The sequence below is a fragment of the Hypomesus nipponensis genome, chromosome 23 (genome assembly GCF_054491055.1).
Source record: "Hypomesus nipponensis isolate SF chromosome 23, ASM5449105v1, whole genome shotgun sequence".
Classification (NCBI taxonomy): domain Eukaryota; kingdom Metazoa; phylum Chordata; class Actinopteri; order Osmeriformes; family Osmeridae; genus Hypomesus; species Hypomesus nipponensis.
The window spans coordinates 16,220,469-16,238,862 of NC_140383.1; the positions used below are offsets into that span (position 1 = coordinate 16,220,469).

Sequence of the window (18,394 nt, forward strand, 5' to 3'; positions counted from 1 at the left end):
TGTTAACTTACAACTCCAATTCCAACTGAATAATATGAATGTTCAATGAAAATTCCAAGTGCAGACTCCTTCTCTACCCTCCTCAGTGTCCTTCCTCTGTCTCTATGTTCTGTCTCGACTGTGTCTTCCATCACAGGTGTTTCTGTGGATTGGGAATGGAGCCAATAAAGAAGAGAAGGAAGCAGCCATCAGCACAGCACAGGAATATCTGCTCACCCATCCTGGGGGTCGGGATGTGGAAACCACCATTGTACTGGTCAAACAAGGCTTTGAGCCCCCCACATTTACAGGGTGGTTCAAAGCCTGGGACCCCTGCATGTGGAGTGTATGTACATGTACAGTAGTAATCATTTGTTTAACAGCTAGGTTAATTAAATGATTTTAATGAACAGCACAGTGTAGTCTTTTTACTATTCATTGTCATTCATATTTTATTTATGCACTGCAAGGGAAACTAAATTAGTACCTGAACTAAGTTAAGGGAGAATTGTTGAAATAACTGTCCATGTCAATATTGTGACTGTGACCAAAGGGGGGGAAGTCCTATGAAGAACTCAAGGCTGAGCTTGGGGATGCCACTGACTTAATCCAAATTACAGTGGTGAGTAGACTTATCTTACTGCACCTCAACATCTTCCTTCATTCTCTCTGTACATAATGGCAAGAAAATTACAGTAATACTCCATTACTGCTACACTGTACTTTGTCAGTATCAGCCAACTCTTACTCTTGATGTTTTTGTCAGAACCCACAAAAGCCTACAATTCCTCCCAATGGAGGAATTCAGTTTGGATTGGATTGAGTAGTTTGGTAATGGGTGTCTGTGTTTGGGTATAGGACAGGCCTACTTCCAACTCCACACAAACCTTGACAGAAGTGGGAGTTCTGTCTCCCACTGTTCTGCCCATCTTCCCTGCTGACAAGCTGGTCAACTGCCTGGCTGAGGACATCCCAGATGGAGTGGATCCCACTAGAAAAGAGGTAATTTGATGATATCAAAATTGGATTACACTGTAGTTGACACAACGAAGAGTCGAAAGAGAGAAAGATGGGTTTAATTCATCCCCTAGGGAAAATTGCTCATGTAAAATGTAATCAAACAATCACACACAAATTACAGTTATAAACAAATTATACACGGCATTGTATTCCAAGAATATATACACCAAGTATACACAGAATACCAAGTAGCATACAATGACCAATGATTAACAAGTGATCTTGTACAGATGAGTGTGTGCTATTGCAAATCAACGTTCCTCATTTAATTTGAGGTTTCTGGCGTTGCGGAAAGATGCAATATGATGTGAGATGTTGTGTGATCGGTATATTCTAATTAGTTTGCTTACTTAAAATAACAATGACATCGCTTAAAACTAGAGAGTGTTACAAATAACAATTTATACTTCTCATCATCAATAACTTACCATCTACAAACTAATCATCAAGGGTGCATGCACCCAACTACACTGAGTCGAATACATTTAACTAGTTTGTTAGCTAGCGTTAATGCTTGAGCAGCTCTTAAGTGGTATAGCCTATTGCTCAAACCATATCCAACTTATTCTCATTCACAGACCCAAAACCCCACAAATTAAAAAATATTATTAATACTGCTGTCAGTTTAACACGTTATTAATGGCGTTAACGCAAACCCAGTATAACGGCGTAGATCGCGTGATTAACGTTCTTTTTGGCCAAGCAAACTCTGTAGTTTTTTTCACATGCTGCTGTAGCAACTACTGATGTTAGAAAAACTATAACACCACAACCGATGTAGCTAGACCGGAAACAAAACAACAGGCACGCCGCACAAACTTGTATGGACTTGCAAGCCAGCTAATGAGCAGTAGGGTAACGTTACGTTTTGAGTGGATGGCGAGCGCTAGACGCCGAAATGGATGCCAATAAGATTCTGAATGGAAAATTTACTTTAAAAAAGTGGGCAAATGGTTCCATTGACAAGACCAAAGCGATCTGTGTGTTTTGTCATTGTGAACTGAGCTATCATCGCAGCCTGTCCAGTCTGAAATACCACTTGATGGCCAAACACACAGATGCAAATTCTCTGCCCCCTCCTCAAAGCCAGGCGATTGCAATGTTGTTTTCAATTATTGTTTTTACATTTGCACTAAGCAATCCGATCCACTTTTCCATGTTGATAAGAGCATTAAAATTAGAAAATAAAAGGACAGAAAGAAATCAATGGACATTTAGAATAGATAAATGTGCGAATAATTGCGATGAATCGAGAGTTAACTATGACATCAATGCGATTAATCGTGAATAAATATTTTAATAGTTTGACAGTACAAATTATTAATAATGAGTCATCAATCATAATAATAAACATTTAGTCAGAAAAATGTAGGTACCAAACCACTGAGAACAACTGTCATCACCAGCTGCATCACGGGCACTGCACTATCTATAATTCCAGACATCTGTGTGTGTGTGTCACCAATTTCATCACAGCACTATGCACTATCTATAGTTCAAGTCATCTTTATTTGTGTTTTACTGACATCTTAATCACTGACTGCATCATGGGCAGTGTTGGGGGTAACGAGTTACAAAGTAACGGATTACAGTAGGGCTGAAATGATTAGTCGACGTTATCGACAACGTTAACAATAAAAAATTGTCGACAAACATTTCTGTTGTTGACAAATTGTTTGATCTCATAGGACGTATTTTAAGTGCCTGCAATAACATGATTTGACCAGTGCGGCGCTGTAGCGCTACACTAATGTAGCCCTCCCGTATGCTATCCAATAGAGCTCCGGACCCCACGTGACTTTACTGTTTACGACGCCATTTTGGCAGTATAGCAGTGGCAAAAATGAACTGCTCTGACAGCTCCAGTACAGATTCCAACTTGTCCGAGTTCACTGCCCACTTTAATTCAAAAGACAGAGGCAGCTATAAAGCAAAACTTGATCGATTAAACATCAGTGATCCATATAATGCTTCCGGAGTTATTTTTACGACCTTTACGAGTGAAACGGAAAGTTTCCCTGACTTTCTGTATCCAGACCAGATATTTCGGCTACAACTTTCCTTCGTCCTACTCTGGAGAGTCTTTGAAAGCCTACAAAACCCTGGAGGGATATAAATGGACTTAATCAGCTGGATTAGTGATGAATATTCAGCTTTGAAGTCTACCGGCTACAAATTGCTATGTGTAACATTTATGCAGTCAGTTTTATAACTGGTATAGCTAGCTAGCGTTAGCTAGTCTGTACTGTAACGTTCATCAACGGTTAGCTACTAATGTTGGCTAACGTACATTATATCAGTGTAATTTTCATCACAAAAATGCAGTTACATATTTATAACAATTAAGTCATTCCAAGAGACTGAATGATCCTCAGTTGAAACCATAGATGGTTGTCAGGAATTATGGGGTTCTTCTTTCTGGATCTTAGGAATCCTAAAATGCTCTTCCTTTATCTTTTCCCAATGGTTCAGAGGCATCCCGGCATACAGCAGCTATCTACCATGTTGAATCAACGTTCATTGAAATTGGCAGCAAATTAAACTATATATAATATGTATGTAAGTATATATGTATGTACACTGGCGCTCCACTTGGCTCTCCACTTTACTGCCAAAATGGCAATGACCGGTGCATACTGGGATTGCGTGACGTCAACTCCCGGAGCTCTATAGAAGAAAACTGCGGTAAATATTTTAGGGTGGAAACGGGCCTGATAAAGTTTTGTGTGGGAAAGTTTTACCAAAGATCCAACTAAAAATACTGTAATATGTAATGTGTGCAAGGCGGAACTTGTTTTCCATGGTAGCACAACGTGCATACATGAACATTTAAAACGAAAGCATCCCCGCACAAGAGGAGATGGAAACGGCAAGAGGTGAGTGTGCTCAACCTGGATGGCTAGTTAGCTACACACAATATGCCCCCAAAAACGTAAATAATAACAAATTACGCACTATTTCACGGATACTAACACCGTAGCAATATGTCCACAGACAGCAGTTATACAGTTCAGTGTATACGACCATTGAAATGAGACAAACAAAAAGCCAGTCCAGAAATTATACTGTTACTCACTGTTTTTCATTGAACAGAACCCTGTTGTCTTACAAGAGATATGTTTACATTCCTCCTTTTTTGTCTGTAATACAACTGACTTTTTGTTTATTTATCTTTTAAAAACTTTAAAGCAACATGATCGAAACAATGCTTGAGAGCATTTTTTTATTTAGGTTGGACACAATTGGACAAAAAGAGATGTAATCGCCTGTTCAGTTGGCTCAAAGTGCAATACAAATATGTTTTTCAAAAGCCGAAGTGATTTCTTGGTTTTATTTATTAGTTAGAACAAGTATAACACTGTTTTAACAAATAGCAAAAGCTGAATAATTGTTCAAAGCATTCTGATTAATCAATGAAATAATAGATGATTAGTCGACTAATCGATCTAATAATCGTTATATTATTAGTCGATTATCAAAATAATCGTTTGTTGCAGCCCTAGATTACAGTAACGATATTACTATTATAGGTAGGGCTGCAGCTAACGATTATTTTAATAATCGATTAATCTGTCGGCTCTTTTTTCGATTAATCGATGAATCGGATACAAAAAATAATAATAATAGAGAGGGTACAATTTCTGGGGAAATTGTAGGGTGTGCTTGCTTACTTGCGTTGGTTGCAGGGGTCCGTATTTAAATTACATTTCTGTATATTTTATATTAAAATGCATAGCCTACTTATTATTTATAAAGATTACATAGATTTAAAAGCATATTTTTTTCTGCTCATTTACAACTCAAAATACTAAGAGTGAAGAGTAGAATGAAATATTTGTCTTCTCATTTCCCCTGCAAGAGGGAATGGTGATCAACAACCTCATAGTTCAATCAAAACGAATACATTTGGCAGACCAGTGTATAAATTGACCTAATCTCTATGACTTAAACGGCATTGTAAGTTTTTCCCTTCTCGTGATATTTTCAGGCATTTAGCCTACTCATATTGCATTCATTCATTAATAAAAAAAACATTTGAAGCTTATTTTAACAACGACGTTACCAGCAGTAGCTATCTCAGATGGAATTGTGATTCAAATAGTACTAGGCTAACTGACAATATGCCCCCAAAAACGTAAATAAGTTGGACATTTATTTAGGGGAAAATCACTCATTCATAAACATGTCAGTGGTAGCGATCATTGTCAGTAACAAGGCAAAATGCGATATAGCCCTGCTGTGTGGAGAAGGTGCCCCGGTAAATTGTAGGCTACTACTACTACTAGACTGTCTTGGTAGCGATTGCGTTGGTTGGTCAGTGACTGTGGCTAGCAAGTTAGCCACCGTTAGCTTCTACTTTTATAGTTCAATTTCACACGAAAAAACAGAAAAAGGGAAATGTTATGACGATATGACTATTGTGAAGACAGCCAATGGGTCAGCATATTTGATGCTAACCCTAACCCTAAGTACAGGGCTGCCAAATTTTGCAAAAACCTTGGAGCGAGATTTGCTATTTGGTCCCCCCCCCCCACCCACCCCTCTCCAGTGAACTTTTCTGGGGGTATCATGATTACAGAAAGGGATAGTTTTATTTTTATGTTGATACATTTTTTGAGACTGCTAACAATCCGAGTGTTAATCAGGCACAGAGCCAGACTCAGGGATGCAAACACATGTATGGTCAAAAAAGAGAGAAGTAATTTCAGCCCTCGCCCCGCAGCAAATATCCATATCCTTACTTTGCCACCAACCCCCTGACATCCCTGGCCCACCCCTACATGCAAATTGAGTAAAATGACATTCTGAAGATCAAAATACACCAACACTTATTTGGAATATTCTATTTCATTTTTTATTCCGATACATAAACTCTTATTAAACTATCTAGCACTTCTTCTGGTTTTACTCCTTCCTCTTCTTCCTGGCCACCTAAGGGCACTAAATGTTGATGATCCAAGCCAACTCCTTCAGCTGAGTAGCCTGGGAATGGCCCCTCACCACAGGATCAATGGAGGACAAGGCCTGTAGGGTCTTACTTTTGAGAGGTAGTTTATTCTACTTGCCACAAGCTGTGTATGGTCACCTTCCCAATAAAATCCATGACAGTAGGCGACATCCACGAGTAGGCTTGCGCACATACTGCTGATTTGCTTATTTCCTATATACTTGTTTGGTGGAGGCAATCCAGAATTACTGTTGGTGCAATTATAATCAGACCCCCCCCCCCCCCTTAAAAAAAAACTCTTCGGATCTGCACGATTCACACAAGTCACCCAAACTGACGTGAAAAAAGCGGGAGGCGCCGAACAGCGCGCCGGTTGCATCCCTGCAGACTGTAAAAATTATTAAACCTAGGACGTACGCGTTTGAGGTGATGCAAGATAGGTACTTCCACACGTAATGCGGGCGCGCATAGCGCCCGAGCAATTTTTTTTGGCCATTATTTGAGCGCAAAATTGTTTAATTGAGCTTTATGTAAAAGAAACATAGACGTTTATCAAAAAACCTTGTCTAGTGTTGCCATCACATCCTCGCTGACGCGTATTGTTACGGTAGGGCCCCCCGGCCCAGCTATCCGTAGCCTATCGCGTGTAGACTACTTTAAGAGAAGTTATTACACGGCTGTTCTTAATGCTGTAGAATGCCGCATTCACTTGAATGGGGCTTCCCAACGTTCTGCGGTCAATTATTTTTTGATAACAGACCGTTGCTATGAATAATCAGTTATTCATAGCAACGGTCTGTTATCTGTTGTCACTGTCAAGGGAAGTGGACTTTTTGCCTCAGATTCACGTCTTTCGTAGCACTCCACAAGTAGTCCGGTAACTTTTCAACCCCAGCATACTCAGTTGCTTAGCGACGTCAGCTGATTTGAAGCCTAAAGAATGTTCAACGTCTATGAAGTTCAGGTCTTTGGCAAACTATTTCTCTGCTGATCAACAATACGAATGGTAACAAATACATTGTAAAAAGACACACTGTGTTAAGTTATTTTTGTTGACAAGTAGCCGTGTAATAAGCGGGATAATGTATAGAACGCCGGTCATTATCGGGGAAATAAGCCCTTTCATGGCGAAACAAAACTGGCGAAAACTCCGCTTTGCGTCGTGCCTAACAACTCCCGTTACCTGTTCTAAAATCAGCGCAAACCACGGCCTCTTGGGGCTTATTGCTTAATTATCCCTTACAAAAGAAACATTTAATTTCCTGCGCTTTCAAACAATCAGTGGAGTGTGGATAGCAACGGCAGCTAGCTTGCCTCTAGCAAACTGCTTTTGAATTAGCCATGTCCCCCTAAATTAATATTAAACTTATTTGCGTTTTGGGAGACTTTTTTTTCAGTTAGCAGACGGTACTATTTGAATCGCAATTCCATCTGAAATACTGACGTGACAACGTTGTTACGGTGCGTTCACACTGCAGCGTTTTTTACCGCTCTGCACCGCTGGCCTTCCCACAGTGCACCACGCTCGGGGGCATGTCAGACAGATTAATTCAGAGCTGTAGTTTTCTCTTAAATCACTGTTGTAGTTCGTACAATGTCTTGGCAAATGTGCAGACAAAGTACAACTTTTACACACATTAAGCAAAAATCCGATACGCTTTCTCGATCTGACATGATCTTATCTACAAAAAAGATACATCAGACATAAACGTTGACATGTGTACCCTTTTATTATATTACTCGAAATCTCTGCAAATCAATTGCTAGATGATGACTTGCCACTACACATTCACTGCATGGATAGCGAATGGCTGCCAGCCAGCATTTCAACGTTGGATGTTAATCGTGTGCCTGGTGAGCTAGCTAGGCTATGCAGCTTGCACAGAAGAAAATTACGTCATTTACATAAAGTTGAGAAAATCCAACTTTCGACGCCCCGCTCGCCTTCCCACAATGCCCTACGCGAGCGTCGACGCCCCCACTCGCCTTCCCACAATGCCCTACGCGAGGTTCATACGCCTGGTTTCATTGAAAATGAATTGGAAGATGACGCCCTGCTCTGCCCGCCCCGCTGCAGTGTGAACGCACCGTTACAGTAGCTTGTTTCAAAGGGGGTTCCTTGTTTCAAAGGGTGTTCTTAATGAATTATGCAATATGAGTAGGCTAAATTCTTGAAATATCCCTAGAAGAGAACGGACCCACCAACAACTTAATTTAAGTGTACTAAATGACCTAAAAAGTGGGCCAATTCATTTTACAATCGTACGAAAATAGTATAGAAATAAGTACACTGCTAGTATACTTTAAGTAACATGATATTAGTATACTTTTTCATACTAAGTATACTTACAAAATAAACTTGAAGTGTACTTCTTTTTTGTAAGGGTCGCTCATGTGTGAATATGCAAAATGCATTAATTTGTTATATTTATCCGTTTTACAAAAAATATTTGCATGATGGCAGAATATGCAATTAAACCAAAACATGAGCAAAAATAGGCTTACATGAGCTTTCCCCAGTGTGATTTTGACCATTTGAAAATCCTGGATGATAAAACACAAATACCGTATTTCTTCGATTAAACGCCGCCCTCAAATAAACACCACCCTCAAATAAACACCACCCTCGATTGAACGCTGCACCAAAACAAATCAGAAAACGGTTATTTAATTGGTTACATTAAAACAGTCTATCTATTCGCCTTTCATCAACCCCAAGTCCGCGTACTACAGATCTGGTACTGCTGGTGAGTGCTTTCTGCACAACTTTCTGTTTGAAAGCTAAAGTGTAAGAATGTTTCAGCATGCTGCTAACCCTAATACAAATGACACGACAGGCTGCGTGATTCATTAGTCACAATGCCAGCAACTTGTACACTTGTACTCCCGACTAAACGCACAACTTCAATTTTACACTAGGATTTGTGTTTGACCTTGTCTATTCTTTGTCTATGGATGCACTGCAGCTACAATTTACTAAATCTCTCTTACTAATTAAACGCCGCACTCAAAAAAAGGCCGCCCTCGAATAAACGCTGCACCAAAAATGAACATTGTATAATAAACGCTGCAGCATTTAATAGAAAAAATTTGGTATCTAGGAATAGTTTTAAAAAGTAGGGTTGTGGGATTGGATCAAGTGCAAATATATATATTTTTATCTTCAATGGGGTCTTAAGACTCTGCTCTGTGTTAAAATATGCCTGCGTAATTCTAGGGAGGAATAATAAGAACCAAACTTTGTGTATTTCCTTTTTATAACTTCTTTTCAGGGGCGCCGCCTAGGAATTTTGGTCCCCATGAAAAAAAAAGATAATTTCTATCAGTTTTTCTATTTTTGGGGCCCTTGTCAGCCAGGGGCCCTTAGATTTGTCCTAATATTTCCCCCTATATGCCCCGTGCTTCTTTTAGAAACAATATACATCATATAGCATAGTGTTGCATTGTATATGTATGCAACACATACATATACAATAGATGTGTTGCAGCTCAGCAGCCTTCTTAATTGACCTATTTTGGACTAGCAACTGCTTTTGCTTTTCCTTTGGTCGTCTCCTCAGTGTGTTTGATTTTGTTATCAGTGTTGACATTTTGGTCCCTGCAGTATATTGTGCTTTTATTTTGCAAAGTTGTCTGCATCCATTTGTAAACTCTCGCATACATGTTCTGTAGATTTTATCTTCTTCTTCAGCTCATCAAAGATTTTCTTCACCATTCTTTCTCTTCAGCTTTTGCTCATTCCTTTCCCTTTTGCCTTTTTCATTATCCAGGTCAGCTCTGTAACTGGTGCATTCAGTTGCAGAGTAGTTTAGCATCTCGTTTGTTGTTTTGCACTTTGGTCACCCCACCATACACATGGACATGGTCTCATACAAGTCTTTGTGCGATAACGGTGCACTCTTCTATGTTGCACGTTTCCCCCTCTTTTTGACTGAGAACCCCCATTCGACTTCTGCTTGCAAAAACTCTAGAGCTCAGGGTAAGAAGTGCTGATGTGTTGATGTAAAAACTGACAAAAAAAGTGGTGGGCATAGTTTTTTTTAATATATAGATTAATCTCACTGTAATCTTGGAATTAATCTAGATCAAACTAGATTAAAATGGCTCATTTGAATTACGCCGCATGCATTCAGAATATGTGTGCTACCCAAATAATGAATAAAAGTAAGTCTTTGAGAACAAGTTTCTCAAGCCAGGTCAGCGAGGATATTCGTTAGCTTGGCTGATAGAGCTGTGACGGGCTTGCCTCGGTTGCACTCAAACATAGTAGTTTGACAACAACTCTAACCCTGTGTTACATCAGTGCTTGGCCCGGCATCTTCCGCATTACCTAAGGGATGCTTTGCGTTTAGGTGGTTTAACTATTTTGCACAGAAATTAATGCCAAAAATTGCATTCAGGTGAAGTTCCGAATTCATGTCGCATCAAAACCTTGACTAGGTTCTAGGTTCGGGTTAAGCCCCGATTGTTCAATGTATGGCTCTGCCCCTGGTGGGGGATGAGCTGGCTTTGGCCATTACACTGCCGGGCTGAAAATGGTCACGCCGGCCCAGGTGGCCCCTGATAGTATTTATATATAATATATAGAATTGCACAGCTCCCCACAGCTATCTATCATTTCACTTTGTGGGGAATTGGCATATTGGCGCCGTCTTCAGGCAGCTGCAGGAACCCCTGCTTGCTTTTCCGACGTGCAAGTGATAAACTCGCCCGGGGCGCCCAATGTGCTTGGACCGGCACTGAACGTAGGATAGGCTGAAAATGAGCTTCCCCTATTCGAAAGACCAGCAGCCGCCACTGCCTCAGATATGTATTGGTAGCTGTGCCACCAACTAAAGGAAACGCAGACCAATCACGGCCCACAAATACCCCTGCAGATGCAGAGTGCAGCGATATCCTGATTAAATAGGCTTGCCCTGCTAAGAAGGTGTGCCCATACTGCGTGATATGACGCACTGCTAGTGACGCACCGCTAATGAGGCGCTATGTCTTGCGTTCCCCTGCATGAACCAGCTCTGCTTGATGTATTCGCCATGTAAGTTCACACAAACACAGAATTTACTGTGGCAGGAAGGTGCAAACAATAAACATGTACGGGTCTTAAATTTAAAAAGTAGAAAGTAGAACTTTCTGAAAACTGATTGATCCTGGGGTTTGTTTGCCTAAATAACTGCTTTCTGCATTAGGCACAAACAGGGTCTGAATGCCATTGAATGTTTGGGAGATGGTTGTTGTATTGTTTAGGGACAGATGAAAATGTTCTGCCAGGTATCCCAGTGGTTAAAGAAGCAGATTGATAGACTGGTATTTGCTGGTTTGAATTCAGCTTCAGAATTCTTTTTTTTCCAAAAATACAAATCTTTTTGGGGACAAATGTTTGTATTATTTATTCATGTTATAAATGTAAAAAAATAAGCAAACTAACAACTTGTCTTCCAAAAGTGCATCAGTTTACTGTGAAATGACAGCAGGAACCACAATAAAGTTTTTTTTACAATAAAGCTAGTATTTAAACCTTGCAGCATTGTGTATGGCATACAAGCTGTATCTCATCTCTTCTGTCACCATTTTACATACATGGGTTTTGTGTAAATTCTTTGTAGTTTATTTAATTAGGCTAAAGACAATGTACCATTGCTACATTACATTACATGTATGCATTAGGCAGACGCCCAAAATATGAAGCATGCATTGTGAAAACTAAATAAGGTCCAAAGGGAAGAACCATAAGACCATGTAGTTGAACAAGTTACAGTTAAACAACATGAACCTCAAATATAGCTGCAAGCAGCGATGCGGGTTCCTCCGCAAAATATTATAAACATGTACACTGCAGAAGATCGAGACTTGGACAACAAGAGAGCAAAACGACTTCATGTTTGGCCAAGAACAACTCCAGACTCTCAGTCAATGCACAACTAACTGAAGTCATGTGGGAAACTGGGCTAGGGCAGCGTCATATTCAGCTCCTTGCAAGATTAGCCTGTAACGGTATAGCAGCCGACTCTCTGGTCCGATTAAACTACACAACATACACAATCAGGTTGACCAACAAGATTACATTAACTAACCAACAATAACATTACAAACATTTAATTGAACGAACACAACAAATGAAATCCCTCGCAAGGCTGTTGTAACCAAACAATTTTCCACAAGTCTTTGCATTTTTGGACATGCCGCACTGCATGCTGGGTACCCAAGGGATCTGACGCTGATTATCTAGCAGTGCTCCGACTGCGTGATATGAGTATTAGTTTTTTGTCAGCTTTGGGACAAAGTTTAAGAAACGGTTGACATTTCAAGGTTAAATTGCATGAAATTGTGCATGGTATTTCAGAATAATGTCTGCCAGTGTAACTAAACAAGTCATCAAAATTATTTCAGGCCAAAAGACTGTGCTTGGATTCAAACCTGTGACCTTATGCTTTGCAGTACAACTTTTCAACCCATTGAGCTACCTGCAAGGCTGAGAAATTCTGGTCAGTTTCTGTATCAAAAAAGGAAAAAAGGGTTTTTCCTGCAGCATGGATCGTTCGATTCGGCCCAAGTTTAAACAGCTGTAATTCAATTATCTTTTGACATATCAAGGTGAAATTGCGCATGATACCTCAGAACGATGTCATCCTGTTTAACTAAACAGATATTCAAATTTAAGACGGGCTAATTGACTGTGGCTGGATTCGATCCTATGACCTTACCCGTTGCAAGTCGCCGTCCTAGCCCAGTGAGCTAATCTCAATGTTGAGTATTTTCAAGTTCAGTTACTGTCTAAAAAAGTACGCTGTTTCTCCTGTGGTAAGCGAAAGTTGAAACAGCTCTAATTCAATCATATTTTGACATACCAAGGTGAAATTGTGTACGGTACGTCAGAGTAATGTCACCTTAAAGCCTATTAGGTTTGAAAAACCATCATTCAAAAATGACATTTGATTTTGTGACACAAACAAATTGAGTAAATGTGGACATTTACATAAATACACCCCTTTCAGCCATTTTGTACTTGATTCAATTGCCTTAAGTAACATTTTTCAATACGTCAATGATACATATATGTACCAAATTTAAAGTCAATTAGATCTTTGGTTCAAGAGCAGAGGAATTTTGAATGTTTTCCCAAATTATCACTGTACAGGAAAATCCATCATGGCGGACCTTATGGGTCCTTGAGGCTTTTTTGTTCTTCATGAAAAATGAGGCATGCACACCAAGTTTCAGAAGAATTGGAGCAATGGGGTGGAAATGCAACCACTCTGAAAAGTGGACATTTGGGTGTGGCCTGTGGCGCCCCCTATGGTCTGATGTGGGCCAGTCTGTGTTTGGGCCTTAGTTGTGGCATGTTGTATCAATATGCCAAATTTCAAAACTTTTTACCTCCTGACGGAGGAACCCTAATAATAATACCAACAATTACAATAGGGTCCTCCTGACGGAGGAACCCTAATAAGTGCAAAGGTGTACCTTTGAGGAAAAAAAAAGAAGCAAGCAACAAAAATGTTACACTGCGAGTACAAAAGTTTTGAGTCAGTTACAACTAACCAACAAGAGCAACAAGTCTCTCAATAAGAGTCAATGTGATCTTGGAGGAAACATCAGGTCATGCCAATCATTCCTAAGTACCGTTGTACTCCCGGAACAAGTGTGTCTTGAGCCTTTTCTTGAAGGTGGGGAGACAGTCAGTGTCTCTAATGGAGGTGGGGAATTGATTCCACCATTGGGGGGCCAGACAGGGAAAAAGCTTGTGTTGGGATCGGGCGCTCTTGAGCGGTGGGACCACCAGACGGTTGTCAGAAGAAGATCGTAGGTGGCGGATTGGGGTGTAAGGCTGGAGCATAGACTTGATGTAGTCGGATGTAGTCCCGTTCGCCGCTCGGAAGGTCAGTACCAGGGTCTTGAGTCTGATACGGGCCGTGATGGGAAGTCAATGGAGGGAGATGAGGGGCGGGATAACATGGGAGCGTCTGGGTAGATTGCAAGGCAAAATTAAAGAGAAAGTAAGTTTGAGGTTATCTGAAATATCTTTAGTCAAAAGGTTTATTGTACAGCTGATGAGTGATTTGCAAGACACAGACACCATACTCATGAGCATGCTTTTATAACCAAAATTATACACATGGTAAAACCCCTTTGCTCAGAATATCCTATTAAAACAAATCCATTTATGCTTCCCCAAATGATTACTCCAATCAAAAACCCCAGCTGCATATTTTTGAGAACCATAATCAATCTTTCCAGTTTTGGGGTTGACCTGACATTATATACATTCTCAGAAGCGCTATTTGAAAATGATAATGGTGTGATGCACACTAGACTATCCCTGGAAACAAATATATAGGTTGATCGAATGTTTATCCTAGACCAAAAATTATAAAATATACTCTGTTTATGCCAAGATCCACCATCTCATGTTTCACAACACGTTTAGGTTGAACATAGTTTATATGAGAACATTGTGTCTCACCAACTCCCGACTCCATTACACTGACTTGTGCATGTTAATAAATAAATAGCAAATAATTTTAATAGGTTGATGTAATGTTCAAAGTTTCTTATTTCTGTGAAACATAAATATACCTTCTGTCAAACCCAGTTATCAACATTATGATATAATAGCTAGCGAAGTCAAACCTATTTCCATGTCTATGGTTATCAATAAATGGTCAAATCTAATACGTGAGTGTCTTCTGAAATATACGTTTGGATAAAAATTGTGCTGGCACTATTATTGCTCCATTCTATCATTCAGAACAGGAAATCTAAAGAACCAGTGGGGCTCTTCCTGAGTTGCCTACTGACGGCTGTTTCACAACGTTACCAAAGTTCACCCCTGAAAATTAATTGGTGGGAAAATATCACCTGTCACGTTCCATAATTTTACAATTAAATGAGAAACATCTGTACCTAACATAAAGAAGAACAATTCTTCTCAATTTAAATATTATAAACAGTATTAACAGTAAGAACAAAATAAAACAATTTGATTAGCAACCTGCCCTGCCAGTAATAGTCTTAAAACTACTCTTAAAACTGGCAGGGCTGGTAGGGTGACTGGTCCCTCATGAATGGCTATCTTAAGTCCTTCCTGCCATTAGACTTTATTTTATTTAAGTATTAATTACGCTGGCAGGATAACTATATGACAACTTTGCTTGTGACACCTTCAATCCTACTTCTTTTACAGGAGTACCTCTCAAATGAAGACTTTGCTCAGACTTTGGGTGTGTCCAGACCAGACTTCTATTCCATGCCGTTGTGGAAGCAGCAGAATCTGAAGAAAGAACATGGTCTGTTTTAAAATGAGGAAATGTACACAATAGGTTTAATCCTGACCTGATGATATCAAATAGTCAATACCTGCGTAAAAAAATGTAATTAAATTGAATTCCATTTAAATGTGTCTGTTAACCCTTTACATTTGTCAGGCAATTCAATTTTTGATGCTCTGCACTCGGATTATTTCACGGATTATTAGTTGATTCACACAATAGAAAAACTACTTTGTCAAAATAGATTCCGTTGTGATCAGAGGCCCAATTATGCTTGTTCAGTGTATGCTTAATCAGAGAATGTCTGGATCAGTGATAACCAAAAGATTGGCGTTCATTGTGTAAATGATCTTGCTAATAAACTGTTGCTACATAATCTACAATTGAGTAATCAAACAATCTGCCACCTAAGACTTTGCCATATTAGACTTTACATAGACACTGTTATAAAATTAACCTTTTTCCTGTAAAGAAACTGTTGTTTCTTTCAAAATTCCAGTAAGGTCTAATTTTTATAAATTAATGTTGGCTCTGTACGTGTATTTATTTTTGAACTAGATTCAACTAGATTAAATAGGAAACTAAGTAGATGTAATGTATTTCACAATTTGTGTCAAGATCTAAAGCACCAGATTTAATGAGACTCAAATGAAAATAACGTTATTTGGCTTTCTGTTCTTTGATCTCTTTGCATAGATTCATTAGTTAGATCTCTTTCCACAGATTAATATGTAAATTGAGGTATTTCAGTTGTCATACTAACCAGTCAATAAACAATATTTCCCCAATGTTTGTTTGTCATATCTTATTTTGGTTGATTTGTCCCAAGATAGATTCAAGACGTTGAAGCTGATTTGTCAGGAAATGTCATTCCTGACTATCTTATAGATTCTGAATAATGTAATGTTTTAATCCAAAAGTATTCAGTGTTTGAAAAGCTTTGTTACTAAATGTTAAGGAAACATTTATCTAACAGACATAAGGCAATCATTATAAGGATCTGATGACATTTACCTATCATTTAAACCCTGTCACTGCAGATGAGAGGCAACGGTCAATACAATGCTATCAAACTTGATTTCTAGCGACAGTATCCTGGAGACCATCTCACAGGTGAGGCTGTTAGTCTGAGCCAACAGTCAAAACAAATGTGCGCGCTTGAGCATTTAGGCCAATTATGTTTAATTTCTTATTTTGTTTAGTAATTATATTAATACAAATAAATTGACAGGCCATATAAATAGATCTGGATCTTCTGAGATAAGAGCCGGCTCCCATCGTTCACCTATAAGAGCCGACTCTATGAGAATGATCCAACACTAGATGTCAACACCCTTACTAACTAATTGTTAGTCTCTGTGCATCTCCTAAACAAATAGTGAATACGCAAAAAAGCTGCCATATGAATTGTTGGTGTGGAGTCTGCAAAAAGAATTTTGTTTGCAATGTTATGTGTTCTACTGATGGATGGCTGAGATATACCTAGTTTGTCTGTGCTGCATAGCTGCATTTTCCCTGTGGTTAAGTAGCGTTGCGTTGTCAACCTTGATCTCTGGTGTTACTGGGTTGTTTCTATAAGTGACTGCATCCCCGATAACTCTACTACAATCATAATACCTTTTCAAAAATGATTGGGGGAGATAGTTTTGTAAATGTTGACTAGAGTTAATAGAATAAAAATGACTGGAAGATTCGGAATCCGGGGCCGTTGCTTCAAGCCGAGCGGCGAGGGGTGGGGGCTTGGTGTTATCAGCAAATGTTCGTGTGTCCCATTATTAAACTGAGCATATTGATTTTTAATCCATTATTTAACTTAGCATTTTAATTGTTTAACCTTTTAATAGTCTTGTTAAATGTGCCTGAAAACGCCTAAACAATACCCAAAGTACATTGAAAGTTGTTGTTGAACCATTTGGAGTAGGCCCTACATGCATGATACACCCTAAATGCATAAATGGTCTCTTTTGAAAGGTGACACTGTGTTATTTCCCCTGTTGTTAGGACCCATGTAAGTCCTACTGGTGGAGTAATAGAAGCTTGAACACAAGGAAACTTAAAGTTTTCTATCTCCGACTAGATTTTGTTTTGAAAACAGAGGCCTGAAGAGGCCTAGAGGTGGTAGGTATTAGCTCATTTCAGAACCATTCAAAGTCAGTTGGAGAAATTTGTTTACATTACATTTAGCAGACGCTCTTATCCAGAGCGACTTACTGTAAGTACAGGGACATTCCCCCCGAGGCAAGTAGGGTGAAGTGCCTTGCCCAAGGACACAACGTCATTTGCCACGGCGGGGAATCGATCCAGCAACCTTCTGATTACTAACCTGACTCCCTCACCGCTCAGCCATCTGACTGGTGTAGAATGAGTTTGTGTGTTTGGGGGGGTGGTGCAGGACGCACAGACCTAGTTGGCTGTAGAGGGGAGAATCAGTAAGGAATCAAATCAATAAGCAGGAATTGATAAGGAATCGGATTTGTTAACATTTTATCAATACTCATCCCTACTTGTAACTTTGTAACGTCTTTTTTTATTTGAAATATTCGATGCGCAGTAATATGGAATGTTAAAGAATGTTATGAGGACAACTTGAAAGGTTATGCTGGATTTGACAACGGCATGGAACGCAATATAGCCAATCACAATCAAGGATGGGAACAACCAGTTTTAGAACACTTAATAGATACGCGCTACTCCTACGCAGAAGGCGAGCGTTGTAGCCTACTTGGTGTGCCTGAACTATAGGGGGACAAGGCAGAGAAGACGGTTTAAACCAAACATAGAGCGGCAATTCTGGGTGAGACCTTGCTGAACAGCTAGCTGGTGGGACAATTTTACCAAATAGTATTGCCTGAGGAGTATGTAAACAGAGCAGTGTGGCGGGAGGGAGGGGCAGTAGTGGGGTAACCATGACAACAATTGTCATGTACCAGTGTTAGTGTGGACGGCAAACATTTGGAAAAAGATATGAAAACGTTAGTGTGGACGGAGATCGTTTTCAATCAGAATACGCGTATTTGTATTTACCCGGGCTAGTGTGGAAGGGGCCTAATACACCCATGGAAGTGTAACGGGTTGTATATAGGTTCTGTTAAATTCCTGCATAAATGGGGACAGCGCTGTTTGATTACGTCACCTTCACATTGCGCCGCGCTTTAAAGCAATGTATTATGGTTAATCCAAA

The 18,394-nt window shown here is 39.6% G+C and overlaps 1 protein-coding gene and 1 long non-coding RNA gene across 2 annotated transcripts in view; one reads left to right on the forward strand and one right to left on the reverse strand.

Moving 5' to 3' along the window:
* The window catches only part of vil1 (villin 1), a 117,437-nt gene extending 101,446 nt beyond the window's left edge, over positions 1-15,991 (forward strand). The window contains exons 18-21 of the mRNA XM_084689292.1: positions 137-325; positions 533-601; positions 838-981; positions 15,129-15,991. Of these exons, the coding sequence (XP_084545418.1) occupies positions 137-325; positions 533-601; positions 838-981; positions 15,129-15,242 (516 nt within the window). The 3' untranslated portion in view covers positions 15,243-15,991. The remainder of the gene's footprint in view (positions 1-136; positions 326-532; positions 602-837; positions 982-15,128) is intronic.
* LOC146234384 (uncharacterized) lies at positions 14-15,219 on the reverse strand. Its single transcript, XR_014741664.1, has 3 exons — positions 15,135-15,219; positions 867-970; positions 14-142 (listed from the first exon to the last, which is right to left on the reverse strand). It is a non-coding gene; the product is annotated as an uncharacterized LOC146234384 (long non-coding RNA).
* Positions 15,992-18,394: the final 2,403 nt, after the last annotated feature.